Source organism: Hyperolius riggenbachi, chromosome 8, assembly GCF_040937935.1.
Source record: "Hyperolius riggenbachi isolate aHypRig1 chromosome 8, aHypRig1.pri, whole genome shotgun sequence".
Taxonomy (NCBI): Eukaryota; Metazoa; Chordata; class Amphibia; order Anura; family Hyperoliidae; genus Hyperolius; species Hyperolius riggenbachi.
The window spans coordinates 130158778-130186503 of record NC_090653.1 but is presented as its reverse complement, the minus strand read 5'-3'; the positions used below and the strand labels follow the sequence as shown (position 1 = coordinate 130186503).

General features: G+C 44.5%; 1 protein-coding gene across 3 annotated transcripts; it reads right to left on the bottom strand.

Moving 5' to 3' along the window:
• Positions 1-1815: 1815 nt before the first annotated feature.
• SOWAHD (sosondowah ankyrin repeat domain family member D) lies at positions 1816-27675 on the bottom strand. 3 transcript variants are annotated; one of them, XM_068249593.1, is made up of 2 exons: positions 27608-27675; positions 1816-5011 (listed from the first exon to the last, which is right to left on the bottom strand). In XM_068249593.1, the coding sequence occupies exon 2, from the start codon at positions 4826-4828 to the stop codon at positions 3893-3895; it is 936 nt and encodes a 311-aa protein (XP_068105694.1). In that variant the 5' UTR covers positions 4829-5011; positions 27608-27675; the 3' UTR covers positions 1816-3892. The 3 variants fall into 3 exon arrangements, with proteins under 3 accessions (XP_068105694.1, XP_068105692.1, XP_068105693.1); XM_068249591.1 differs by lacking the exon at positions 27608-27675 and adding an exon at positions 7301-7444; XM_068249592.1 differs by lacking the exon at positions 27608-27675 and adding an exon at positions 7159-7234.
• Between the last annotated feature and the right edge of the window lie 51 nt (positions 27676-27726).

Sequence of the window (27726 nt, the reverse complement as noted above, 5' to 3'; positions counted from 1 at the left end):
TTCACTTCCCTTACATGAGAACTGTGGCTTTACCTCCTCCCTTTACAGTGCAGTTTCTAGGTTAAATTTCTCCCAGGGCAAGTGTCTAAAAAATGCGCCCTCCCCCCCCCCCCCCCCTCCCCAAATCCAAAGCTGCTAAATGAAATCTTGTCAGAAGGCTACTTGTAACCAACTCACCAACTTTTTTTATTTTTCTTATGCTCAACATAAGGTTTATTGAAAGCAAAGAAAAATCAAAGTACAACACTGCGCTAAAAGCCCAAGCGTGAGGTGGGCTACCTGGCGGCCTGCCAGTGTTGCCAACCTTTCACGTTATTTTTTACTGACAAATACCTAAAAATTTACTGACAAAATTTCCCCACTAAATGCACATAAGAGACAGCGTTTCACCAGTAAATGCACGTAATGACAGACAGCCTTTCATCAGTAAATGCACATAATGAGAGACAGCTTTTCACCAGTAAATGCACATAATAAGAGACCGCTTTTCACCAGTAAATGCACATAATAAGAGACCGCTTTTCACCAGTAAATGCACATAATAAGAAACCGCTTTTCACCAGTAAATGCACATAATAAGAGACAGCTTTTCACCAGTAAATGCACATAATCACAAACAGCCAGTGTCCCCAGTATATGTAGCCAGCCTGGACCCCCTTTAGGTAGTGAGTGGCAGGGACCCCTTTAGGTAGTGAGTGACAGGGACCCCTTTAGGTAGTGAGTGACAGGGAGCCCTTTAGGTAGTGACAGGGAGCCCTTTAGGTAGTGAGTGACAGGGACCCCTTTAGGTAGTGAGTGAGAGGGAGCCCTTTAGGCAGTGAGTGACAGGGACCCCTTTAGGCAGTGAGTGACAGGGGCCGCGTTTAGGTAGCGAGTGACAGGGACTCCCTTTAGGTGCCACTTGGGGGGGGGTCTCTAGCTAAGGGAGGTTTGCCTGGCTGTCAGTGCCACTGTCTGTAACCACCACTGAGTGGGGGGGGGGGGTCTCTGACTGAGGGGTCTCGGGTGGTAGTTACCACTGGCCCCCTCAGCCAGACCCCCACTCAGTGCAGGTTACAGTGGCACTGACAGGCGAACAGACCTCCTTTAACTAGAGAGGCCCCCCCTAATTGGCACTTGCAGGTCCTCCAACACCCCCTCAGCCAAAGAGACCCCCCCCTGCCCCCCAATAGTAATTGTAGCAGCCACCCTAGCACCCTAGGGCCCTGACGCCTCAGCAAGATCAGGGAGTTCATTATTTATTTAAAATAATACAGCAGCCGGGCAGAGAGCGCCCACCCCTACCTCTCCCCCCTCCCAGGCAGAGGCAAAGTCAGGTGACAGACAGCGCAGCAGGCCACTTACTGTCTCTGTGACCACCTGCTGAAGAGGCACTGATCCAGGGGGAAAGCACGCATCGCCGTGACGACAGCCTCCTCCATCGGCGCTCTGCCTGGCCTGCAATACCACTAGACGTGAAGTGTCATCATGCATGGCAGTGATGTCAGGGCAGAAGGAGAATGCCACAGGACGCCCAGGAGGAGTGTGGGTAGGATGGTGATGATCGCGCTAGCATACTATCATTCGCCTTTACCGCGCATCACCTGTCCTGCTCACTCAGCGGCTCCCGCGGACGCAGTCAGTGTCTTCTTGCCGGTGCCCCCCTTCCTGTCCTGTCAGTCTGCGCTCAGTGCGGTCGCCCGGCCTGCACGGTGCAAAAAACGGCCCTGTCCCTTTACTTGGCTTTTGTGTTTGTACATTTTATGTTAAAAAGTACCTTTAAAAAAACAGAAAATTCATGTGAACTACCATAATCTGCACAGAAATAATACAATATTCTGTTTGTCAAGCAGAGGTGAGACCGCTTTATGTACAAATCAATTTTTTAAGCTGAACTTTTTTGCTTTCACTGTAATTTTGTGAAAATAAAGGTTATCTTATAACTACACCCATCACAAGCACGTGTTGAGCACATAGTAAAAAAAATAAATAATTGGTAGGTACCCTCCGTAAAATCTGCATGTCAAAATAGTTACAGAGAATATATAAAATACATAGTATGAGTTTTCATGGAAAAACCTGTGCAATGATCATATAGGGCCCTTTCACACTATGTAATTTGCATTGCGATGAGATCACCAGGCAACGGAGTTAAAAAGTTTCACCCTGCGGTAACATTGCAGTGCGACCATAGAGTATAGCATATAGTACAATGAAAATACGTCACACTGTCACTGCAAATGCACATGTTACCCAGTTAACGCACAGCATGTTGTGCTTTCCTGCGTCAGTACCCACCGCACCACGCTGCACTACATGTAATGTGAAAGAATATCATTGCATTGTCCGATGCACTGCAACGCAATAGCCTAAGCATGAAAGGGTCCTCAATGTAAATATTGTTGTCCCTGTCACTTAAAGGAAATCAGAGGTGAGAGACATATGGAGGCTGACAATTGTATTTACTTTTAAACAATGCTCATTGCCGGCTGTCCTGCTGATCCACTGCCTCTTAATACTTTTAGCCATAGACCCTGAACAAGCACACAGACTAGATGTTTCTGCCAAAAATCTGACAAGATTAGCTGCATGCTTCTTTCAGGACAGCCAGGCAAAAGGTATTGTTTAAAAGGAAAGAAATATGGCAACCTCCATTTGTCACCTCAGGTTCCCTGTAGGCCCTGTTCACAGTAGTCAGTTGCGTTGCAGAATAATTGTGCATGTCAACTCACTGCCCATACAACTGTATGGGCTTGTTCACAGTACTGCGCTGTAACAGATCACATGATTCTAACTCTCTGCATGCAGGCTTTGTATTAAAGTCTTTGTCGAGTCTCCATTGCAGTTCACAGTCATTATGCAACTGACCACTGTGAAGTTAGCCTTAAACTCCAGTATCTTCTATCTTTATATCTCAGTTAACTCTGATCATACTTAAGTATAGTTTTGGGGGACAACCTCTCACCCCCCCCCGCCCACCACCACTTCACAGTTTTGTCCATGCTGTAAACCTTTCATAATACCTTAATTTCACTGAAAAGGTAGTCTCATGACTACTCTGGTATCGTCAGACTCCTCTGCAGTAGGGATCATTGATAAAGCCATGAATACAGTGATCATGAGACTACCTTTTCTTCTGCAAAATTAACTTTTACAAATATGTGTTATTATTTTATTTTTATAGAGCCTTCAGTACTGGATTTGGGGATGGTGTCACCCAGGCTACTTTTTGTTTGTACCTAGAAAAGCTGAATTCTTCATATTCTGCAGTTACTTGGCACTCCCTCTCTTCAGAGAGGTAGTATGGCCATGTTATTACATAAAACTGTTACTATTTAGTCTAAAAAAAATACTCTGGGCCATGTTTAGTCCTGGAGCAGACCTGTAAGGATTTCACACTAACTTTGCTTTGCAACATACAATATCATTGCATTGCAACACGATGATATTATATTCTACAGGGCTTTTACATCTAGTGTGGTAGTGCTGTGCATTGACAGTGGGAGTAAGGCATGCATTTATTGTACAGTGTGCCTCACTGTATGATCGCACTGCAACACTTCCACACAGTGTGTTTTTCGGCTTTGTTGCATTGCGATTAGATGGCAACACAACACAGTTTGAACACAGTGTGAAAGGACCCTTAATGGTGTAGCCATATGAAATCATAGCGGGTGCGTATCTTTAATTGACAAGGTACCAAATGTAGCAATTTCCAGCAGGGGATGTTATTATGGGATGGGACACCAAGAAAGTTTCTGAAAGCTCCCTAGAATACAACTGCAAAGTTATATTTACATTTTAACAATTTTCATTATTCCTTGTTATCCTCTAATAATGAACATTGTCCAGTTACCATGTAATAATATTATTTTGCATTTCTGAAACTATTATGCTTGCAGTATGCTGACAGTTACCATTTCTTCAGGAATCCATACGCACTTTTAAACAAGTTCCTGAGAGGTGCTACCGCCATTGTCATTTTACCAATATGATCAGTTTCATCATAGAACAGTGGAGCAACACTCCTGTTAGTGGGGATATGACGATTATTGTTGTTATTCATTGTTGCTGATGTACCAGTTTCCTCTTCTTCAGGAGCCCCCAAGAGTACCAAAAGTTTGCTGTCAGCACCAGCCCGAAGATACTGCCAAGCTTTCCGGCCATTATGGTCCCGAATATGGACATCTGCATTGAAGGCTCCAACCAACACTTTAATGACCATAGCGTGTCCCTGAAGAGCTGCAATATGTAGTGGAGTGAGGCCACCACTGGCCCGAGAATTTATATCCAAAAGGTAGCCACTTGCATTGGAAAAATCCATAAGTCGTATAAGGTCCTCATGATGACCATGTTTGGCTAACCAATGAATCAGGGAGTAACCAGTCACAAAGTCTCTCCTATAAAGCAAGCTAGGATCCTCCTGTAAAGTCTCCTGTACCTCATCAAAGTTTCCTTCTGCAACCATAAGCATCCATGCATGTTCAACTGGGTCAAGTACTATGCCACTTTCCCCAAAATCCTGCTGCTGATCTTGGTCATCTGCAGAATCCAAACCAGCTGCTGCGAACCAGGCTCCCACCAAAGGAAGAGATCCTGTTGTGCTCCACAGACTTCCTCTCATACCTCTTTTTCTCTTGCTGATTGTAGCAGGTGATGGAGTCCTGCTTAGACTTTCCACTCTCCTCACACTTCTTGAGTCCCGCATTTTGCAAGACTGCAACGCAGCGTCTCCCTGTTCACATTGGTTAAGCTCTTTTGAACTGTTGTTTCGTGGCAGTTTAAACTTCCCCATTAATTTATTTGTGCCTTTCCAACCTGAAAGCTTAGGTTCCATCCCAGCATTCATTGTCTTCAAAGTTCTCCACGTTTTGTTCAGTAGCAGTCATTTATTCGTAAGTAGTACATGATCTTAACTTAAGCTGCCACCTGCTTCAGAGTCAGCTGGCAAACAAAGACATGAGGGCTGGTGTTACAGGCTGCTTCCTCTTTCTGTGGGTAACAAAAATGTGTCATGGGTTGCTTCCTGAATCTGAGAAATAAAAGTTGGAACAGCCCTGTTACTCAATGACAATGTCAACCATACACAGAACTCTTGTCTCTAATAGCATAAAAACATTTAATCAGGCATTTTATGTAACCAAGAACTGCCAAGACTCGGGCATGCAAATCAGTTTACACAGATAACTGGGTGCCAAAGGGTTCTTGCCAAGCAAAGGTGAAAGTAAGTCCTTAAAGTGTACTTGAAACATTACAAACACCAGAATTTATTCTTACCTGAAGCTTCCTCCAGCCCCTGTAGTCTGTGGGCTCTCTTGTTGTGCATCCGGTCACATCAGTTCTCCTGCAGTCACCCCTGGTTGTCCATCTTCTTGGTCGCGCCTCCTTGGCCTGGAGCGTTCTGTGCCTGTACAGTTACAAGCCTTAACTAACTGTGTAGGCAAAGAAGGTTCCAGACAACAGGAGCCTGACTACTGGGACTGACTGTGGGAGAACAGGTGGGAGCACACCAAGGGAAGTGATGGAACAAAAAGGAGGTTATAGAGAGGTGTGTGGAGCAGTGCAAAGGGTTACTCCTCCTCCATTGCACCATTCTGCTGCAAAAGGCCCCATTACTTCCACAACTCAGACAACTTGGGCATGTGCAGTAGGTCCTTTCCCCCTTTTATAATGCTCCAGAAGTCCATTTCTTCTTTGCTTGTTAACGTACATGTGCGCAGCCGCAAACTTCTCTCAAGAAGGATGTGAAAAAAGCCTCTGGAGGATGGAGCGACTTCACCCTACCAAGGTAAGTATCTGACTTGTGTTTGTAAAAGTCACAGGTTTACTTAAGGAGAATGTGCAGAGATTTACCTGCAAGCTAAATGTGAAGCATAACTTAGTTATTTGCACCCTGATTCAGTTATCTTTTCCCCTGAGTTTTCTCCCATGAGATATTTTCATCTAACCTGCAAAATAACTGTTCAGCACCTAGCAAGTGCAAAAGCACAAAAAAAAAATAATAGGTAAGTAAAGTAATACAGAACTTATTTGAGTGTTTCCTTGATTATCATTAGGTAAAATTGTATGTTATTTTTAAGGTGAGAAAATATCTCCTTGTGAGAATTTGAAACATCAGGAGTAACAAAGTAACAAAAGGCAATTGAATCAGGGCCCTGGTCCCATATGCAATTAAATGTTTTTCTCCTAGGAGATGATTTTCATTTTCTCTTAAAATAACTTTGAAGCATTTAGCAATTAAAAAAACGTACTATCAAAATTATTTGGAGTATTTTCTTGCTTGCTGGTGGTTTTATGAGGGCCAGTTCACACTCAAAGCGCAAATCGCGCGATTTGTGGTTTGATTCCTGTTCAATAGTACAATAACACAACGCAATGCCCCCTTCCCCAAAGCGGGTTTGCGTTTGATTTGCGGGTTTGCGTTTGATTCGAAAACGCTGCAGTGAGAATAATCCCATAGGGATACATTAGTAGCAGCGCTTTGCTCATCGTCGGCGATCAGCAAAGCCCTGAAAAGCGCTTGAGTATGAATCAGCCCTGACAAGGGCCCATATGCAATAAGAGTTTTTTCCTAAGTGATATTTTCAAACTTGTTGATAAAATGCTCTTTAAATCGCCAGCAAGCAAGAAAATACTTGAAATCGTTTTGATAGTTCTTTTCCACCTAATTGTTGGTACTTTTCCAATTGCAAACTGCTGAAAAGTTATTCTAAATAGAAGATGAAAAAAATTATCTCCTAAGAGAAAATTCAGGAGAAAAAGTGAGTTGCATATGGGCCCTGGTATGATAACATTCTGCAAACAATCACAAGTAACAGCACAATACAAAATGTGTTTGTGAATGAGAGCCCAAATACTGCATCTGTATTCTTCAGTCCCTGACAAATAAGTACTTTAAATACACAGAAGTACATGCTGAGACTCCATTACAATGAGCTTGGGCTCTGTCTTAATAGTAGAAGCAGTCCTATGCCTCAAGAAATGCAGAATTACACTAGTAAAAATCCATCATCGCAACTATTTGGTGTCTGTTTATAACAAAATAGCCAGCCTTGACATAATCCTTACTATTATTTGTATATGTTCTCGTTACGATAAGTCTACAACAAACATTAGCTCATATAACTATGCTACAATCACAGTACAGTAAACAGCGCAACACACATGCAATATACATACAAATTTCCATATGTAAGGAAGGTGAGAGTGATCAGGACAGCGGTGTTCCCAACCTGTGGTCTGGATAATGTCCACAGTCACACCCTTCTGTCTTTAAACGATTCCTTCCGCCTTCCTGTAAAGTTTGCCAAATGTTACTTACAGAAATAAGCAGTTTTCTGAGCAGTGACCTCTGCACCTGAAACAGGTTTGACTTGCTGACAGGCAAAGAAGCAATCTCAGAATCAGACTTCATCAGAAGGGAAAGCACAAAGGGACAGACGGAGGAAGAGAGGGGAATAACATGTATCCACAACAGAGAGGTCACATGTGAAGGACCTTAGTGTAATGACTAACTTCCTTTATGAGTCCTTAGAGGAAAGAGGCACCCTTGTAAATAGCTGCATCATGGATTATTGCAAAACTGCAGCTTGCGATACAGCTTTCACTTCGTATTGCGTAGTCTGTTCATACACATAATATAGTTTGTGCCTCAAGGGACTGGAAATTATAATAAAAATAGATACATTGCTTAGATAAACACTTCTTAATCTAATTACAAATAGCTGTACATTATAAAGATGCAGTTGCAGCTATGGAAATCTCAGGAAGCAACAATGGGCGGTAGATTGTCTAATGGGGGATATAGCTATATTTCTGGAGTCTATAGAGGCAAGTGATACTTGATGGGTCTACTAGGTTCACATGGTTATACTGGGGGTCTAATGGGGGCACATAGGTATACTGAAAGGTCTGCTGAGGGGCATAGCTCTGTTGTAGAGTTTATTGTGGGCATGGCTGTACTGGAAGGTTTATTGCAGGGTCTGTTGGGGCACATGACTATACTGGGGGATTATAAGGGGCAGATGGGTCCTGAGGAGATATTGGAGACACAAGGCTATGCTGGGGGGACAACCTGCGGGCATGTTTACCCTATCTTGGTAGTTGCTAGACATACTACCTAATTGTGTTATTTTGGGGTACTTGCTGGACAACTGTGTTCTTCTAGTAACATGGTACCAAATTGTGTTATTTGAGAGACAAGCTGCCTACCTATGTTATTTATTTAGGGGAAGGGGGCATGCTGTCTTATTGTGTTATTTGGAGAACAAAATAAATAGAAATGTATGTGTGTAGTAAAATACCTACCTGTGAATCGTATTACCGTAGATGCTGCATTACTAATTTTGTCCAGACACCCTGAGGCCCCTTTTACACACAGGCACTTTTTTTTTGCATTGTTACCCTTTCTTTCTTTCTTTTTTAACAAATCATTTTATTGATGATTTTAAACAAGAAAAACATGGCCACAGGCCAACATACATGAACATAAACATAATAGAGTGTACATACAGTTGGAAGCTAGCAAAACATTTGTTGTCTGGCTTATGCAATAAAGCAGCTGATCATCTTAACAGTTGTGACAAGCATAAGTACCAAAGAGTGTCTAAAAGATAATTCATCCTGGCGACCATTCTTCAGCTGGTACAGGTTGGAACAGAATTGCTGCTTCACATAGGTTAAGTTAGGATATAATGATTAAACGATAGAAGAAGTGTAAGAAGGAAAAGGGAAAGGAAGGAAAGAAGAAGGAAGGAACTGGATCGCACCCCTACCCCACCCCCCTCCCAATTGTTACCCTTTCTGCACACCAGGTAACGCAACAGCAAAGAAAGTGTATGGGGCCCAGTACACTTTCCATGTCGCGTGGCGCAGGAAGTAGAGATGCCACAAAGTCAACAGTTTCATTACTGTGCGACTTCCGTAGCGACACAGTGGAAGCGGGATGTCAATGCATGATGCAGAAATTTTAAATTTGTTGGCAGCGGCAGAACAACGCAAATATGTTGGGGAACCTGGGAATCCCAGTGATGTACTTCCTGTCCAGGAGGGAGGGTCATCGATATGCATATGACCTTACCAGCCACATTGTGCCGCAGGGTCCTATGAATCGCTTTTTTGGCATTGCCGTGTGATGTGAGTGTGGTGGCGCATCGCACTGCAATGCTTGCTACAGATGTAAAACCGGCCTGTTGGTTCATGACAGCCTGCTGAAGTTCACATTCCTTTGTCACCTTTCTGTCACCCTCTCACTGGTCCGTAAATGAGCAATAGAGTTGCTTGTGGGTATCAGAGGAAACACTAATGAGCAGCACGCTGATGAAATCCTGCCTTTGCTTTTCCTTATATTCCTGGAAGGCCTAGTGTACTCAGCAAAACTCAAACCAATAAAGTGGAAACACAGCCTATAAATGTTCCCCTCCCATTCTTCCAATCTTCAAAACTATGAAACACACAACCTATAAAATTGTTTATTCTCTTTGTTTGGGCGTTTAAAATGCTTGCAGACTAAATATAGTAATATTTATGAGGTAAATTTAACAATTATTTAATGTCCTTTACGACACACAATGTTTGAACCCAACTAAGTAAGCAGAATGGATAAGATTACCTTGGTAGCATTATTAACAATAGACTATTATTATTTTAACTTCAATTTAATGTTATTATTTTATTATTATTTTTACTTTATTAATTAGGTTTTCATTTGCATATAACTTACAGCCATTTCACAGAATTACTAACAGACAATAGCGTTAGGCTGAGGTAAACGTGAATGTGAGGAGGTGATTCTAGAGGAGGACAACAGAAGATCATGTGCAGATCTGAGATTGTGATTGGGTTGGTATCTGGAAATTAGTGAGGATATGTACCGGGGAGAGATGTTGTGAAAAGCTTTGTAGGTTAGGGAAGAGTTCATATGAGATATTATAATAAATCCTCAGTGAAGATTCCAGAAAGAATCATTTCTAGAACGTAAATAAACTATAATAAGAAATATTTTGTGACAGTGGCGTAGTGTAACGATTGGTGTCAGTAACACAGATTTTTCTGATTATTGGTGATCTGCAGTATCACCAATAATACAGATGCTATACCTGATTATGTGGTGATCTGCAGAATCACGAATAATACTAGTATAGCTAGACACAGGACACCCAATGTGATATAGTGTTTTGTGCAACAGTAATGGGAGAGATTATCTCCCGAGAAGCGGGAGATGCAGACACTACTGCAGCCAAGGATTCCCTGAGGGGCAGGGAATCAGGCTGTACTGCAGCCAGTAGACCTTGGAGAGATAGAGACCCACTGACTGTGCTGCACGATGGTCTCCAGAGGAGCTGGTGACCATAGGCTTGATAGCAGCTAGTAACCACCTGAAGGGCAGGTGGCACAGGTGTACAGTAAGGCTGATCACCCAGGAGCTAGGTGACAGCCAGAAAGGTCAGACAAGCCAGGTCAGCAACATACGGACAGACAAAGTACAGAAGCGGAAGACTGATTCGGTATCCAGGTACAGGCAAGGTTGGCAACAGATAATCAGATGGGCGAAAGTACCGAATCAGAGAACAGGAGAGTAGTCAGGAAAGCCAAAGGTCATAACAGGTAACAGAAATATCTCTCAACCCTAGTCTCCGGTGTGAGGTCCTTGGTCTCAACACCTGGGATCTAGTCTAACAGATGATAGTAACAATATAACAATTCCCTAGTCTTAGGTGTGAGGTCCTTGGTCTCAACACCTGGGAACTAGTCTAACAGATGATAGTAACAATATAGCAATTCCCTAGTCTTAGGTGTGAGGTCCTTGGTCTCAACACCTGGGAACTAGTCTAACAGATGATAGTAACAATAGCAAGCAATAGTACTTTAAAGCTATCAATGGAATCTGACTCAGTGTGAATTCCCAGCTCCGGCTGGTTTTAACACACTGTAGCAGCACCCTTCTAGCAGCATAAAGGTCCTGTCACCTGGCGCGCGCGCGCGTAGCTCTCCATCTGTGTGCACTAGAAGGACCAGGCAAGGCAGCCTAACGCTGCTGCGTGGCAGCAGCCGCCGGTTGGGACGTGGAGAAAGCCGCCATGCCGCTTGCCCATGCGGCGGCACCTCCGCTATTCATTACACATAAGTAGGGGATTTGACATCCGTTGCTGATTATTTACAGACACGCTGTAAAAAAAACCCCATCAATTTTTTTGATGGGAGGGTTGACAGGTCGCTGCAAATTTCAGGGGATTTTTGGAGAAAAAAAGTCATCAAGATGTGGATGGAGCTAACCATTATGAGCCTCTGTACTCTATACAGTAATGCAGAAAATGTCAGTGCTATATAAATACATAATAATAATATTGTAGGACATTAGACTAAGGCTATTGAATTATTAGATTGGGAGCTCCTCTGAGGACAGTCAGTGACATGGCTATGTACCCTGTAAACAATCATCAAGGGGTGAGCAGCACAAACCAACTTTTAATGCAATTTTTTTGCAAAGTATGCACGCAGCAGTGGAGACCCTCTGTATGTTATATATTTCCTGTGGGGATTGGGGTCTCCACTGCTGCGTGCATACTTTGCAAAAAAATTGCATTAAAAGTTGGTTTGTGCTGCTCACCCCTTGATGATTGATTATAATTTTCCCCTGTGAGCCTGCATAACCACGCCCACCTCTAGCACAGTTAAACATATAAATGAGTGCATTGCACATGTCCAGAGAGTTCGTTTGGTAGCTAGTGAAAGGTGAGGTGTTTTTAATTTCCTTTTTTTTCCCATTTAGTTGACTCTTGGGTTTTTGGATTAGTTCCCACTAGACTGCTGATAAAAACTAGCATTGTATGGTTAGAGTAGGACTCACCAGATCGGGGACACTTTGGCGCAGTTGGTGAGCTTAAACGCGTTAAAGCGTAACCAAGAGCCCCTGTCATTGTTTTCCTGTTGTGTGCTGCAGCCCCTCTGTATGTTATATATTTCCTGTGGGGATTGGGGTCTCCACTGCTGCGTGCATACTTTGCAAAAAAATTGCATTAAAAGTTGGTTTGTGCTGCTCACCCCTTGATGATTGATTATAATTTTCCCCTGTGAGCCTGCATAACCACGCCCACCTCTAGCACAGTTAAACATATAAATGAGTGCATTGCACATGTCCAGAGAGTTCGTTTGGTAGCTAGTGAAAGGTGAGGTGTTTTTAATTTCCTTTTTTTTCCCATTTAGTTGACTCTTGGGTTTTTGGATTAGTTCCCACTAGACTGCTGATAAAAACTAGCATTGTATGGTTAGAGTAGGACTCACCAGATCGGGGACACTTTGGCGCAGTTGGTGAGCTTAAACGCGTTAAAGCGTAACTGTAACGATCGGTGGGCGCAGAGAGTATCTGATTACCGGTGATCTGCAGTATCACCGGAAATACAGATATATACCAGATTATAAGTGATCTGCAGTCTCACCGATAATCCGATATACAAACTAACCTCTGTTCACCTGAGTAGAGTGTAGTGTTTTGTGTAACTGTAACACTTAGAGGACAAGGCCTCAATGCAGCAAGGAGTACTGCACAGATTCCTTCCGCAGACCTGAGCTCTCCAAGACGGGAGGAGTCAGACTGACAGTAGGAAGGTATATCTGAAAGTGACCCTCAGGAGGAAGGATCGCTAACAGAGCGAGGAACCGCCTCTAACGGTAAGGTCGGTTCTCGAGGTCGGACAAGCCAGGTCGTAAACACACAGACAGATAAAGTACAAGATCAGCAGACAAAGGCAGAGTCAAAGTACAGGCAGGGTTCGGCAACGGGGTATCAGATATATCGGGGTACAAAATCAGGAGGCAGAAAGGTAGTCAAGGCAGGCAAAAGTCATAACAGATAATCACAATCAAACTAGTACTTTAGCTATCAACAGAATCTAGCTAAGTGTAGGATTACAGCTCCAGCTGGTCCCGGCACACTTGCGGATCTGACTACGGATCTGGGTGCTCCCACGTGTGTGATCGCACGCCAGACAAAGAGCAAGTGAACAACCAGCAGTATATATACTCTAGGACCTTTCCAGGACCTCCCTAATTGCTGGTCCAATGGGAGCAGTGGAATTTGTCAGCTGACCCAGCTGGTCAGCCGACTCCCTTCTAACAGCTATTTAAACTCTGCCTCTGTGCTCGCGCGCGTGTAAGTCTGAATCTTGGTGGACTATCAGTCCCAGCCACACCAGTACTGTCTTGCAATGTATCCAGTGAACTGAGTGCGGGAGCCGCCTCCAATGCGGATTCCGCCGCTCTGCCTAAGCGGCATGCGGCGTTTTTTCCGCGTTGTGACGCCATGCTGGACGCGGAAACAGCCGCCTCGCCTTGAGAGACAGCGGCTTTTCCGCGTTTCATCACAGTACCCCCCTCCCGAGGAGTGGACTCCGGACAACTCCTACCAGGCTTCTCGGGGTGTAAAGCATGAAACTCTTTCCTCAACTCATCCGCATGCATGCGAGTCCCCGGTACCCACTGTCTCTCCTCAATGCCATATCCCTTCCAGTGTACCAGATACTGTACCGAGTTCTGGACAATGCGAGAGTCCAAAATTTTCTCTACTTCGAACTCAGGATGACTATCCACCAGGACAGGAGGAGGAGGAGTAGGGCCCACATGGACTGCTGGTTTGAGCAGGGATACGTGAAATGATCTCACCCCACGCATGCTGGCGGGGAGATCAACGGTATAAGTGACGTTGTTGATCTTTTTGGTCACAGAAAACGGACCCACAAACCTGGGGCCCAGTTTGGCAGAAGGCTGCTTCAGGGTCAAGTGACGTGTGGACACCCAGACTAAATCCCCTGGCTGAAACTTCCATTCCATGGAACGTCTCTTGTCCGCTTGACCCTTTTGACTTTGGAACGCTTTCTGCAAATTATCTCTAACAATTCCCCAATTGTCCCTGAGTGACCTCTGCCAATCCTCCAGCGCTGGGAATGGAGAAGAGGCAACTGGCAAAGGGGAGAACTTGGGCGACCTCCCTGTCACAATCTGGAACGGGGAAAAACCAGAAGAAGAACTCTTTAAATTATTCTGCGCAAATTCTGCAAAAGCCAGAAACTTCACCCAGTCATTCTGTGCCTCCGCAACGTAACATCTTAAAAACTGTTCTAAAGACTGATTAATTCGTTCAGTCTGCCCATTCGTCTGTGGGTGGTAGCCTGACGAGAAAGACAGCTTCATGCCCATTTGGTGGCAGAATGCCCTCCAGAATTTAGAGATAAATTGGACTCCCCGATCGGACACAATGTTCTCCGGAATGCCGTGCAGCCGGAAAATGTGGACGATGAATAGGTCAGCCAATTCTTGGGCCGAGGGGAGTCCTTTCAAAGGCACGAAATGGGCCATTTTGCTGAAGCGGTCGACTACCACCCAAATGACCGACATGCCTTCAGACCTGGGGAGCTCACCCACAAAATCCATGGACAAGTGGGTCTATGGTTCACTCGGGGCGGGCAAAGGCTGTAAGGTACCGACAGGTGCCTGCCGGGAGGGTTTACTTTTGGCACATACCGCACATTCCCTGACATATTCCTTGCAGTCTGTTGCCATAGAAGGCCACCAAGCACACCTGGCAATCAGATCCTGCGTTCTGGCAGCACCAGGGTGACCAGCACTCTTATGGGCGTGAAACATTTGTAAGACCTGTAGACGAAAAAACAGTGGGATAAACAAAACCCCCTCCGGTTTCCCCTCAGGGACATCCTGCTGAAAGGGACCCAAAACCTTTGTCCAATCCTCCCAGGTCTCTGTGGCTGCTAACACCAGCCTCTGCGGGATGATGGACTCAGGAGCGGGGGGCTGTGCTGTCTCTAATTCGAAACATCTGGACAGGGCATCTGCCTTGATGTTTTTGCTGCCTGGAGTGTATGTGATAATAAATCTGAACCTCGTAAAAAATAACGACCAACGGGCCTGTCGGGGACTTAGTCTCTTAGCCCCCTCGATGTATTCCAGATTCTTGTGATCAGTATACACCGTGATCGTGTGTTCTGCCCCTTCTAACCAGTGGCGCCATTCTTCAAATGCCAATTTAATGGCCAGAAGTTCCCGGTTGCCTATGTCGTAGTTTTTCTCTGCCGGTGAAAACCTCCGAGAGAAATAGGCACACGGGTGCAACCTCCCCTGCAGCCCAGAGCGTTGAGACAGCACAGCCCCTACTCCAACTTCTGAGGCATCAACCTCCACAATGAATGGGTAAGAGGTGTCTACGTGTCTCAATATGGGTGCAGAGCAAAACAATTTTTTCAAGTGAGAAAAAGCTGCCACAGCCTCAGGAGACCAGTGGTTGGTATCTGCCCCCTTTTTTGTGAGACTGGTAAGAGGGGCAATTATCGTGGAGTATCCCTTTATGAACCTCCTATAGTAATTCGCAAAACCTAAAAATCTTTGCAGGGGCTTCAACCCCACTGGCTGTGGCCATTCCAGGACAGCTGTGACCTTGGCAGGATCCATTGACAGGCCTGAGGTGGAGATCACATACCCTAAAAATGTGACAGTGGTCACCTCGAAAATACATTTCTCCACCTTGGCATACAGCATATTTTGCCTCAATTTGTCCAACACAAATTTAACGTGGACCCTGTGCTCGGGGAGGTTGTTGGAATAGATTAGTATATCGTCAAGGTATACTAGTACAAATCTACCCAACACCTCCCTGAATACCTCGTTGATTAATTCTTGAAAGACGGCTGGCGCATTGCACAACCCGAAGGGCATCACTAAGTACTCGTAATGCCCGTCGGGAGTGTTGAAGGCCGTCTTCCATTCATCACCCTTTCTAATGCGGACCAGGTTGTATGCACCCCTCAGATCTAATTTTGAAAAGATCTTAGCGTTCGTGACTTGCGTAAATAAATCGTCTATCAATGGTAACGGATAACGATTCTTCACCGTGATTTTATTCAGGCCACGGTAGTCGATGCATGGTCGCAGCCCTCCGTCTTTTTTCTTAACAAAAAAGAAACCGGCCCCTGCAGGCGACCGGGAGGGGCGAATGAACCCTTTGGCTAAATTGTCACGAATGTACTCCTGCATCGCTATTTTCTCTGGTCCAGACAAATTATACAAGTGACCCCTAGGGGGCATACAACCGGCACGGAGATCGATGGGGCAATCGAAAGGGCGATGAGGAGGTAACTTGTCAGCAGCCTTGGGACAGAATACATCCGAGAACTCGGAGTATTGCTCGGGAACCCCCTCCACATGCAACTTGGTCTGACCTAAAGTCACCTTCCCTAGACACTGTTGGGAACAGAAGTCTGACCAACTAGTTAATTGTCCTGTGGCCCAATTAATCTGTGGCGAATGGAGCTGCAGCCAGGGCATTCCTAAAACAATTGTGGAGGTGGTCATGTGTAATACAAAGAAACTTAGACTTTCATTATGCAGAACCCCAATAGTGACTTCCACCTCTGGTGTCTGAGACAGCGGACGGTCCCTTTGCAGCGGGGAGTCGTCCACAGCAGTAACCTGGATAGGTGGTTTTACTGAGGTGAGCGGAATGCCCAACTTTTCTGCAAACTCTGAACTCATAAAGTTAGCCGCGGAGCCTGAATCAACAAAGGCTTCTGTGGCTTCAGATTTGTCCCCCCATGTAATCATACAGGGAAGGAGCAAACGTTTTTCGTTTAAGGGTATGAGCCGGGCACCTAGGGTGCTACCCCCTACCACTCCTAAACGGTAGCATCTTCCCGGCTTGTTAGGGCAGTTTTGTACTATATGCCCCCCTTCAGCACAGTACAGACACAGCTGTTCGGTCATTCTCCGTCTTCGCTCTACCTGGGTCAATTTTGACCGAGCAATCTGTATTGGCTCGGATGGAGGCAAGACGGGAGAAGGTGCAATAGTAGGAGGTGGAGTCACTGGGACCGTAGTGTAAGATACCCCTCTGACACGGGAACTACCCCTGGTCTGTTTTTGGTAGCGCAGCCTGCGGTCGATTCGGATGGCCGCTGAGATGGCCTCATCGACTGTTCTAGGCTCGGGCTGGCTTAACATCAAATCAGAGACCTCATCGGACAGCCCTGACAAGAAACGATCTAATAGGGCATAAGTGTCCCACCTGGCCGTAACTGACCACCTCCTAAACTCGGCCGCGTAATCTTCGACCGGACCTTCGCCTTGACGCAAAAGCTTGAGCTTCCGCTCAGAAGTCGAAGCAAGGTCCGAATCGTCGTAAATTACTGCCATAGCGTTAAAGAATTCCTCTACAGAGGTAAGAGCTTTGTCTCCGGCGGGCAGGCTATATGCCCAAGACTGGGAGTCGCCGGACAACAAAGTCTTTATAAACGTGACCCTCTGGGTCTCAGTACCCGAAGATTGGGGTCTCAACTCAAAATAGGACAATACTCTACTCCTAAAATTCCGGAAGTCAGATCTGTGGCCGGAAAAGCTTTCAGGTACAGGCATACGTATGTCAGAGCTAGGAGAGGATCGCACATGATCCACTGATGTCTGGAGGATTTGTACAGACCCTGATAGGGCATCAATAAGAGTCATGTGGGTGCCCAGTACTTGATTGATGTTGTCCACCGAAGTGGCAAGTACACCCAGACAATCAGTGTTTGCGTCCATTTTGTATTTGGTCTGGCGTTCTGTAACGATCGGTGGGCGCAGAGAGTATCTGATTACCGGTGATCTGCAGTATCACCGGAAATACAGATATATACCAGATTATAAGTGATCTGCAGTCTCACCGATAATCCGATATACAAACTAACCTCTGTTCACCTGAGTAGAGTGTAGTGTTTTGTGTAACTGTAACACTTAGAGGACAAGGCCTCAATGCAGCAAGGAGTACTGCACAGATTCCTTCCGCAGACCTGAGCTCTCCAAGACGGGAGGAGTCAGACTGACAGTAGGAAGGTATATCTGAAAGTGACCCTCAGGAGGAAGGATCGCTAACAGAGCGAGGAACCGCCTCTAACGGTAAGGTCGGTTCTCGAGGTCGGACAAGCCAGGTCGTAAACACACAGACAGATAAAGTACAAGATCAGCAGACAAAGGCAGAGTCAAAGTACAGGCAGGGTTCGGCAACGGGGTATCAGATATATCGGGGTACAAAATCAGGAGGCAGAAAGGTAGTCAAGGCAGGCAAAAGTCATAACAGATAATCACAATCAAACTAGTACTTTAGCTATCAACAGAATCTAGCTAAGTGTAGGATTACAGCTCCAGCTGGTCCCGGCACACTTGCGGATCTGACTACGGATCTGGGTGCTCCCACGTGTGTGATCGCACGCCACACAAAGAGCAAGTGAACAACCAGCAGTATATATACTCTAGGACCTTTCCAGGACCTCCCTAATTGCTGGTCCAATGGGAGCAGTGGAATTTGTCAGCTGACCCAGCTGGTCAGCCGACTCCCTTCTAACAGCTATTTAAACTCTGCCTCTGTGCTCGCGCGCGTGTAAGTCTGAATCTTGGTGGACTATCAGTCCCAGCCACACCAGTACTGTCTTGCAATGTATCCAGTGAACTGAGTGCGGGAGCCGCCTCCAATGCGGATTCCGCCGCTCTGCCTAAGCGGCATGCGGCGTTTTTTCCGCGTTGTGACGCCATGCTGGACGCGGAAACAGCCGCCTCGCCTTGAGAGACAGCGGCTTTTCCGCGTTTCATCACAGTAACCAAGAGCCCCTGTCATTGTTTTCCTGTTGTGTGCTGCAGCCCCTCTGTATGTTATATATTTCCTGTGGGGATTGGGGTCTCCACTGCTGCGTGCATACTTTGCAAAAAAATTGCATTAAAAGTTGGTTTGTGCTGCTCACCCCTTGATGATTGATTATAATTTTCCCCTGTGAGCCTGCATAACCACGCCCACCTCTAGCACAGTTAAACATATAAATGAGTGCATTGCACATGTCCAGAGAGTTCGTTTGGTAGCTAGTGAAAGGTGAGGTGTTTTTAATTTCCTTTTTTTTCCCATTTAGTTGACTCTTGGGTTTTTGGATTAGTTCCCACTAGACTGCTGATAAAAACTAGCATTGTATGGTTAGAGTAGGACTCACCAGATCGGGGACACTTTGGCGCAGTTGGTGAGCTTAAACGCGTTAAAGCGTAACCAAGAGCCCCTGTCATTGTTTTCCTGTTGTGTGCTGCAGCCCCTCTGTATGTTATATATTTCCTGTGGGGATTGGGGTCTCCACTGCTGCGTGCATACTTTGCAAAAAAATTGCATTAAAAGTTGGTTTGTGCTGCTCACCCCTTGATGATTGATTATAATTTTCCCCTGTGAGCCTGCATAACCACGCCCACCTCTAGCACAGTTAAACATATAAATGAGTGCATTGCACATGTCCAGAGAGTTCGTTTGGTAGCTAGTGAAAGGTGAGGTGTTTTTAATTTCCTTTTTTTTCCCATTTAGTTGACTCTTGGGTTTTTGGATTAGTTCCCACTAGACTGCTGATAAAAACTAGCATTGTATGGTTAGAGTAGGACTCACCAGATCGGGGACACTTTGGCGCAGTTGGTGAGCTTAAACGCGTTAAAGCGTAACCAAGAGCCCCTGTCATTGTTTTCCTGTTGTGTGCTGCAGCCCCTCTGTATGTTATGTACCCTGTAAAGTGCTGCGGAAGATGTCAGTGCTATATAACTACACAATAATGATATGGTAGGACATTAGACTATGACTATGGTATGATTAGATTGTGAGCTCCTCTGAGAACAGTCAGAAAAGGGGGACATGAAAGAGGGGGATGCATAGGAAAAGGGGGTGGTATAAAGCGGTAGAAGCAAAAAACAGGGAGCCTGGTGGAAAGGAGAAATGGCAGGCAGGGACGGATCTAGTCGGGGGGGGGGGGGGGGGGGTGAGCGGGTCTCTTGCCCCAGGCGCAGTTTGTTGAATTCTTAAAAAGGCGCCAAAACTGGATAGGGAAAGGCAGTTTAGGCGCCAAAACCTGATCTTTAGGCACCAAAACCTGACCTTTAGGCACCAAAACTGGATGGGAATGGCAGTTTAGGCGCCAAAACCTGACCTTTGCCCCAGGCGCAATTTGGTCTAGGTCCGTCCCTGACAGGAAGACCTCTCACCAGGATTGCAGACATCACCAGTGCTCTTTGGCATGCTGTTAAAAGAGGCCACTAAAATCTGAAAAGAGGAAAGGGTCATGGGGTAAAGAAACCATGGTGGGAGGGGGAGCTGGGAAAAGAGATAAGATTACTTCCAATCAAGCTAATCTAAATTGCCTGGAGCTTGCTGCTCACTACAGAAGTCATCTGTCAGCACCTGTATCACTGGCTTCTGCAACAACCGACTGCCCTGCATTATTGATTAATTACTCTGATCAGGATAAATAATCAATAGTCTAGGGCACCCTGGTATTACAGCAGCCAGTGCACATGGCTACTAATGAAGGGATGATATGGGCAGTACTGGAATCAACATTTTCTCATTGCTCTTGCTTTTCAGGCGTATACCACTAGAGTGTACTAATGAGCTGAGCAAAACTGCAGTTCTGTCATAGAGATCAAGGCTGTGCCTGGCTGTAATCATCATACATACAACACTGTAATTTTGGTTCCACAGTAAAATTTGCACGTTTGTAGAACTTTAGGATAATCACTACTAAGAAGTAGTAAAAGCTCCTGCTGACATAATATACTGCAGGCCTCCCAGACTAAAGCTACATACACATGAGGCACGGATGTCTGCAGTTGCATGAAGACAAGCAACAGTTGAAAGTCTCCAGCAACGACAGTTGTATACAAGCAACGATTGTATACACGCGGCAACAACCTGTCTGCAACATAGTGGAAACTGTTGCTCAGCAACTTCTGTCGCAGGTTCAATGAACTGTCGGACTCACAAGAGTTGCTAGAGACTAGCATACACACGACCGCACCGACTTGAGACTAGGGACGGTTGCTGCAACAGCTGTTGCCGGGGATTGAACAAGTCAATCGCCTGGAGACAGCTCTGACTAGCAACAGTTGCTTGCGCGCGCCTCATACACATGGAGGATCTGTTGCCGCAACATGCGCGCGCCATGTGTTTCCAGCAACAGTTGTAGCCTGTGTGTATGGGCCTTAAGGCACAGACTGAAGAACACTGCTCGGTACCACCCCTTAAAGGGAATCAGTAACAAAAAAAAGTGCCTCTGGCGGGTACTTACCTCAGTAGCAGGGATCCAAAGCTGGGACCCTCCCCTCCCCCGAGGATCTCCTTCTTAGCCACTTGTCGGGCAGCGCACATACGTAGTAGTGGCTCTCTGCTCAGGCTCTGGTGGAAATAGTTTAGCCCGATCAGGTCCAATCTACTGTGCAGGCGTGAGCCAATCAGGATCGTCTTTTCTGCTGGAGCCCGAGCTACAGCAATTGTAAATAGTATTGACACCCTGTGCCTGAGGGAGCCTGCGCTGGATCCAGATGTGTGAGCAGGACAGGGGAAGACTCTTTAGGATCCAGGGGCTTTCCCCTCTCGAGGTAAGTACCCCCCAGGGACTTTTTTTTTGTTTACAGATTCTCTTTAAACCCCTCACACATGGTAGAGGAAACTCAGCCATAGTAGACTGATAATGTACACCCCTGCTGAGAATACAATGTGTGTACAGCAGCCCTTGCCTTAGAAGTGTGCTGTCTTTTCAGTACCCAGTCTAAATGAACATCATTAAATTATTTTTACAGGGTTGGATGGAAGTGAGAGGAAAAGCTTACCTGTGTTCAATAATCCTCTGTACTGCAAGCTGGCATGAAAAGGGAAAGAATCACAACATTATTTACATTTTTTAAGGGTAAATTAAGACTGTTAGGGCTTGAGCACACTGCTCCGTTGCTGATCGGATCTCAGCAACGTAGACTAGCATGCAATATTCAAGTATAAAGGTCATCTAGAAAGTAAAGCCATTTGCTTCTATCTGCCATACAGGGTATTCTTTCTGTGTAATTCGACTTGCATCTGTCAGGTTAAACTCTTCTCGTCTTTTAACACTTGTCATATGTCTGCAGAGTGCAGAATGCCAGTACAATCTGTGGTATGTGATGGTTTATCAAACAAGTGGTCTTATCTATTTGTCGTAAATTAGCTAGCATCCCTGTAAGACCCCCCTGAAGTTATAATTAGGGCAATCAATGACATGTATTTACGTTTGCAAAAGAATGTTTCTCCTCTGAATGTCCAGTGTATATAAGCTGTGTGTTTCAACATCTTGTTAATATAGTCAGGATGGAAGTCTGAAGAAGGCATATTAGCCGAAAACATACTTTCTTATTTATCTGTAAATTAGCTAACAAATAGTATGATCCTGATTCAAAACGTCTTGCTTTTACTGATGGCTAACACGTACAACACTCTACTGTGATCTATGAAGGTGACTTACCAACTTGCTGCTCTGCACTGCAGGTGGTTAAAGCTGATATTCCAGCAAAGAACACCCAAGAAGATGAATACAAGGCAAGGAAGGGTTAGCGCTGCATTCCAATTGTTGTCTAAGTTGGCGCTCAATCCTGGACAGCCAGTCCAAGTAGCAAGTAGAATAGAAGAACCAGAGGACACACACAATGTCAAGCAAAGAGAACTATTTATTGATGGACATATCCAAAACAGTGATCACAGTTACACACAGCTGACATGTTTCAGACCAGCTTGGTCCTTAGTCATAGCTGCTGTACAATGACATCTCCCACAATTAAATAGGTCTTGATCTGGAAGGGACAGACCCATACCCCCAAAAGGCCCCTAACCTAGAAGGGGGGGTGTATACCAGCAATGGAAAGGGTGAATGGGACTAGCCCAGGTTTGAAGACCAAAATCTAAAACTTTTATAAAGATATACCTGGAGAAACATGGCAGTCATGTTTAACTGTGGTCATTATTTCGGATACCTACATTAGTAAATAGTTTTCTGCTTGGTTTTGTGTGGGTCATCTGCTTCTTCTTCTATTCTTCTCAAGATTATGAGATACATTTTGTTAAATGGGCAGATGTATTGACAGACAGCTTTTGTCCTGGAAGCACCTTGAGGTTTGTATTGCTACTCCAGGCTACTTGTGCTTGCGAAGTAACATCCTTGCCGCAAGATAACATCTTAAAGTGTACCTGTGATGAAGGGAACTAAATTATTTTTACTTACCTGGGGCTTCTTCCAGCCCCCTGTAGTCTGCCAGCTTGATTGACGTCCTCTCCATTGTGCCTCTTTCAACTCCGTAAAAGTCTGCAACTCAACTCAGTCATGGACTACTGCGCATGCATGGTCCCTGAAGTGCCTCCCTGTGGCAGGGAGCAATCTTTGCATGCGCAGTTCATTAAGCTTTGTGACTACGCTTGTGCAGAAGTCTCCTTGCCTCAGAAGCGCGATGGAGGAGGCGCGTGGCCCATAGCAGCACTTGCGCAGTGGCCTGAAACCCAGCTAGATCGCAGACTTCACAACAGCACAGTGGATCAGACTGGAAGGACATAGAGGGAGCTGATAGACTACAGGGGTCTGGAAGAAGACCCAGGTAAGTAAAATCCTCTTTCTCCCTTAGTCACAGGTTTACTTAAAGACTGAAACAACATCTAGTAGATATTAAGCTGTAACATTATCTCCATCTGAAAGGAAGGCAGAGTCTATTCAGCACTGATGTGGAAACTAGAGATGACTTTTTGGCAGGAAATGGGACACTGGCATGGAACTGCCTAGTCTCTGCTATAGTACAGCTCTTTGTGGCACAACACTTGGATTTCTGAGGCTGCTGAGGAGATGGTGACAAGGAAAAATGTTTTATAAGTAATATTCCAGATGGAGCAGGAATCATATGGAAAGAATGGAGAGTCAGAAAGGAAATCCAGGAATATCAGAGGTGTATTTAAGTAAAACGGCGTCCATGGCAAACACTGAACTTACACCCCCCCACCATTCACAAAATCAGAGCCCCCACTCTCAAATCCGAGCACTCCTACTCCAACAGAGCCCTCGCTCTGTCCCCAGTATAATATAGCCAAAGTCCCCCCCCCCATATTAGGTAGCCAGTCCCCAGTATAGGTCCAAAGGTGTCCCCAATATAGGTAGTATGGTGCCCCTGGTATAGGTAGTAGGGTGCCCCCAGGACAGGTAGAATGGTGTCCCCAGTATAGGTAGAATGGTTCCCACAGTATAGGTAGTAAGGTGTCCCCAATATAGGTTGAGTGGCATCCCCACTATAGGGATTAAGGTGCCCCTGGCACAGGTAATAAAGTCTACCCAGTATAGGTAGTAAGTTAACACCAGTATAGGTAGTAAGTTAACACCAGTATAGGTAGTAAGTTGCCTCAGTATAAGTAACAAGGTGTCCCCAGTATAGTTAGTAAGTTGCCCCAGTATAGGTAGAATGGTGTCCACAGCATAGGTGAAATGGTGTCTCCTGTATGGGTCGAACGGTGTCCCCAGTATGTTAATATTTGTTGTATGACAAGAGAAAGTTCCCGAAAAGTCCTATTTAGTGAATACAGTGCAGAAATCTGGACTTTGAGAGAGCTAAATAATCAACAAGTTTCAAGTCTGACTGACGGAATTTCAAAATCTATACTAGAACAAAACAGCAGAAACTCCTCATATGAAATTTTCACCCAATTCTGCTTGAAAGAAACATCCACAGACCAGGGCCTATATGCAATTAACTTTTTATCCTGAGTGTTCTCCTAGGAGAGAATTTTTCATCTTCTCTTTAAAACAACTTTTCAGCACTTTGTAACTGAATAAGTATCAAAAATTAGGAGAAGTTGCTTGCTGGTGGTTTAACTATTTGACATTCCTGGACGTGAAACTCACGTCCAGGAAGCCATGTGCGCTCCTGCGCGTCCACGCGGCCGATCGCGCGCGTGCACGCGCGCTCCCGGCCGGCGGTTTGTTAGCCAGTGAATCAGTGAATCGGGCAACGGTGCCCGATCACTGATTCCTCTCCCCTGCAGAAAAAGCGACAGCTTCTCTCGGAAGCTACGCTTTTTCTGCTTCCTATGTCGCTCTAAGCGTACGTGGTACGCTTAGAGTGACGTCACAGTAAACAACTCATGGCTGCCATCTTGTGGCCAAAAAGTAAACTACATCTAAATGTTAAAAAAAAATAAAAATACACATATATTTCCAAAAAATAATACAATTTCAATCCCACCCTCCCAAAAATGCCCACATAAAATGTTTAATTAAAAAAAACAAAAAAAACATTACAATAAAAAAAAAAAAAACACAAATATTTACCTAAGGGTCTAAACTTTTTAAATATCTATGTAAAGATGAAATATTTCTTTTTTTTTTTAATTATAAGCTTGTAAATAGTGATGAATGCAAAACGGAAAAAATGCACTTTTATTTCCAAATAAAATATTGTCGCCATACATTGTGATAGGGACATAATTTAAATGGTGTAATAACCGGGACAAATGGGCATATACAATACGTGGGTTTTAATTATGGAGGCATGTATTATTTTAAAACTATAATTGCCGAAAAGTGAGAAATAATGATTTGTTTCCGTTTTTTTCTTATTCTTCCTTTTAAAATGCATTTACAGTAAAGTGGCTCTTAGTAAAATGTACCCCCCAAAGAAAGCCTAATTGGTGGCGGAAAAAACAAGATATAGATCAGTTCATTGTGATAAGTAGTAATAAAGTTATAGGCTAATGAATGGGAGGTGAACATTGTTCGGATGCATGAAGCGAAAAACGACTGAATGCGAACTGGTTAAAAGGCATTATATTGACAAGGTTTAGAAATAACATCTAGGAGAAAAACTCAAGAGAAAAAGGTAATTGCATATGGGCCCAGCACTTTTAACCACTTCAGCCCTCAGCGTTTTTTCACCTTATGCATCCGAGCAATTTTAACCTCCCGCTCATTTGTCAATAACTTTATCACTGCTTATCACAATGAAATTATCTATATCTTGTTTTTTCCGTCACCAATTAGGCTGTCTTTGGGTGGTACATTTTGCTAAGAATTATTTTTTTCTAAATGCATTTTAACTAGAATATTCAGAAAAGAATGGAAAAAAATGTATTATTTCTCATTTTTTGTCCTGGTTATTATGCCATTTAAATTATGTCCCTATCACTATGTATGGCGCCAATATTTTATTTGCAAATAAAGGTGCATTTTTTCAGTTTTGCGTCCATCACTATTTACAAGCTTATAATTTAAAAAATAATAGTAATATACCCTCTTGATACGCATATTAAAAATGTCCAGACCCTTAGGTAACTATTTATGTTTTTTTTTATTTTAATTTTTTAATGTAACTTATTGTGTTTATTAAAAAAATGTATGTAAATGTAATTTTACTTTTTGGCCACAAGATGGCCTCAGTAATTTTTTTTTTCTGTCCTCTAAGCGAGCAATCACGTTTACAGAAAGTAAAGGGAGGACGTGAAACTTTTTTCTTTCTTTAGAAAGATTGCGGCTTCTCATAGAAGCCATCGATCTTTGTAACGGGGACTTAGATCAATGAATGGGAACTGTGTTCCCATTCATTGATCTCTGGGCTAATGAACACACACGATCGGCCACGGGAGCGTGCCGCAACGCAGCAGTAGCCTTTTGAGGTAGCAGCTATGTACAAAAGGCTTAATTGGTTACTAGCCATATTTGCATTTGCAGCATTCTCCACTGACCAGGCTCATGTTCTTGATTAATTAGTTGCTGCTTCACTAATTAATTCATAAGGAGTCTTTTAAGGCTAATATTTTTTATGATCTTTTTCTATATCTCATTTTATGGACTCTTCAATATCACAATTCCAGTTTTTGATAACATTTGCTACTGTTGCTTGACTTAGGCCTGGAACCCACTAGCAGCACTTTTCTAATGCTGGGAATACACGGTTCGTTTTTGAGGTGGTTAGATGGTTTGATAGATCATTTCCAAAATGTCCGATCTCCCTTTCCAATTTCTGATAGAAGTAAATGGAAAAAGATAAGAAAAATGAGTGGAAGATAAGAGAATCGACTGCAGAATCGAGCAGCAAAAACGGTCGAGAGGAGAATCGAGTGCCAGAAACTAACCGTGTATTTCCAGCATAAGTGCTTGTGATTTAAAAAGCTCTTGCCAATGTAATGCTATGAGTTGCTGGCTGGCAGGTCAAGTCCCTATTAGAAAAGTGATGTGACACTGAGGAGTTTGCTAGTGGAGGCAGAGCTTTAAATAGGAATAGCACCTTACCATCAGCCAGGAGGTGCAACATGGATCATATACTTTGCAGTGAATGCTTTTTAGTCTTTCCCACACTTCAAGATAGAAAAAAACACATATATCCAGGCACATCACCTCTAGTTAGTACATTAAATAAGTTATTAAAGAAAGGGAGGTGCTGAAGGGAGTGTGGCCTGAAAATAGAAAAAAAGCAATTAACCCTTCGCACACTCGCATGCAAATGCTCAAACAAATGAATTCAAAGATTCACTCATGCAGGCACCACTGTAATCCCTACAGCTAAGTTAAAAACTGGGGTCTTAGTTCACAGAAGAATGCATTCTTTTGCTTAGTGACCTACACTGCGCAGAGGTACCCAGGTAAACGTAAGTGTCCTAACTCTGGCCCTGTAACATGCATAGTGCAGACATATAAACATTGATTGCATCAAACCTATCTAGGGATTAGGACCACACATCCCGACATCCTCTCCTGGTACAGATAGCTGTCACAATCTGCATCTGCTGGTGATGTCATGAATCAACTACCTTTGTTTCACCAGCAGATGTCATTGTTCTCCTCAGGGATTTGGCAGCATGAACTTCTCTCTGCCCACCAGCAGAGGGCTCACTTCTCCAGGAATGGTATTTCTCCACAGACTGTTGCT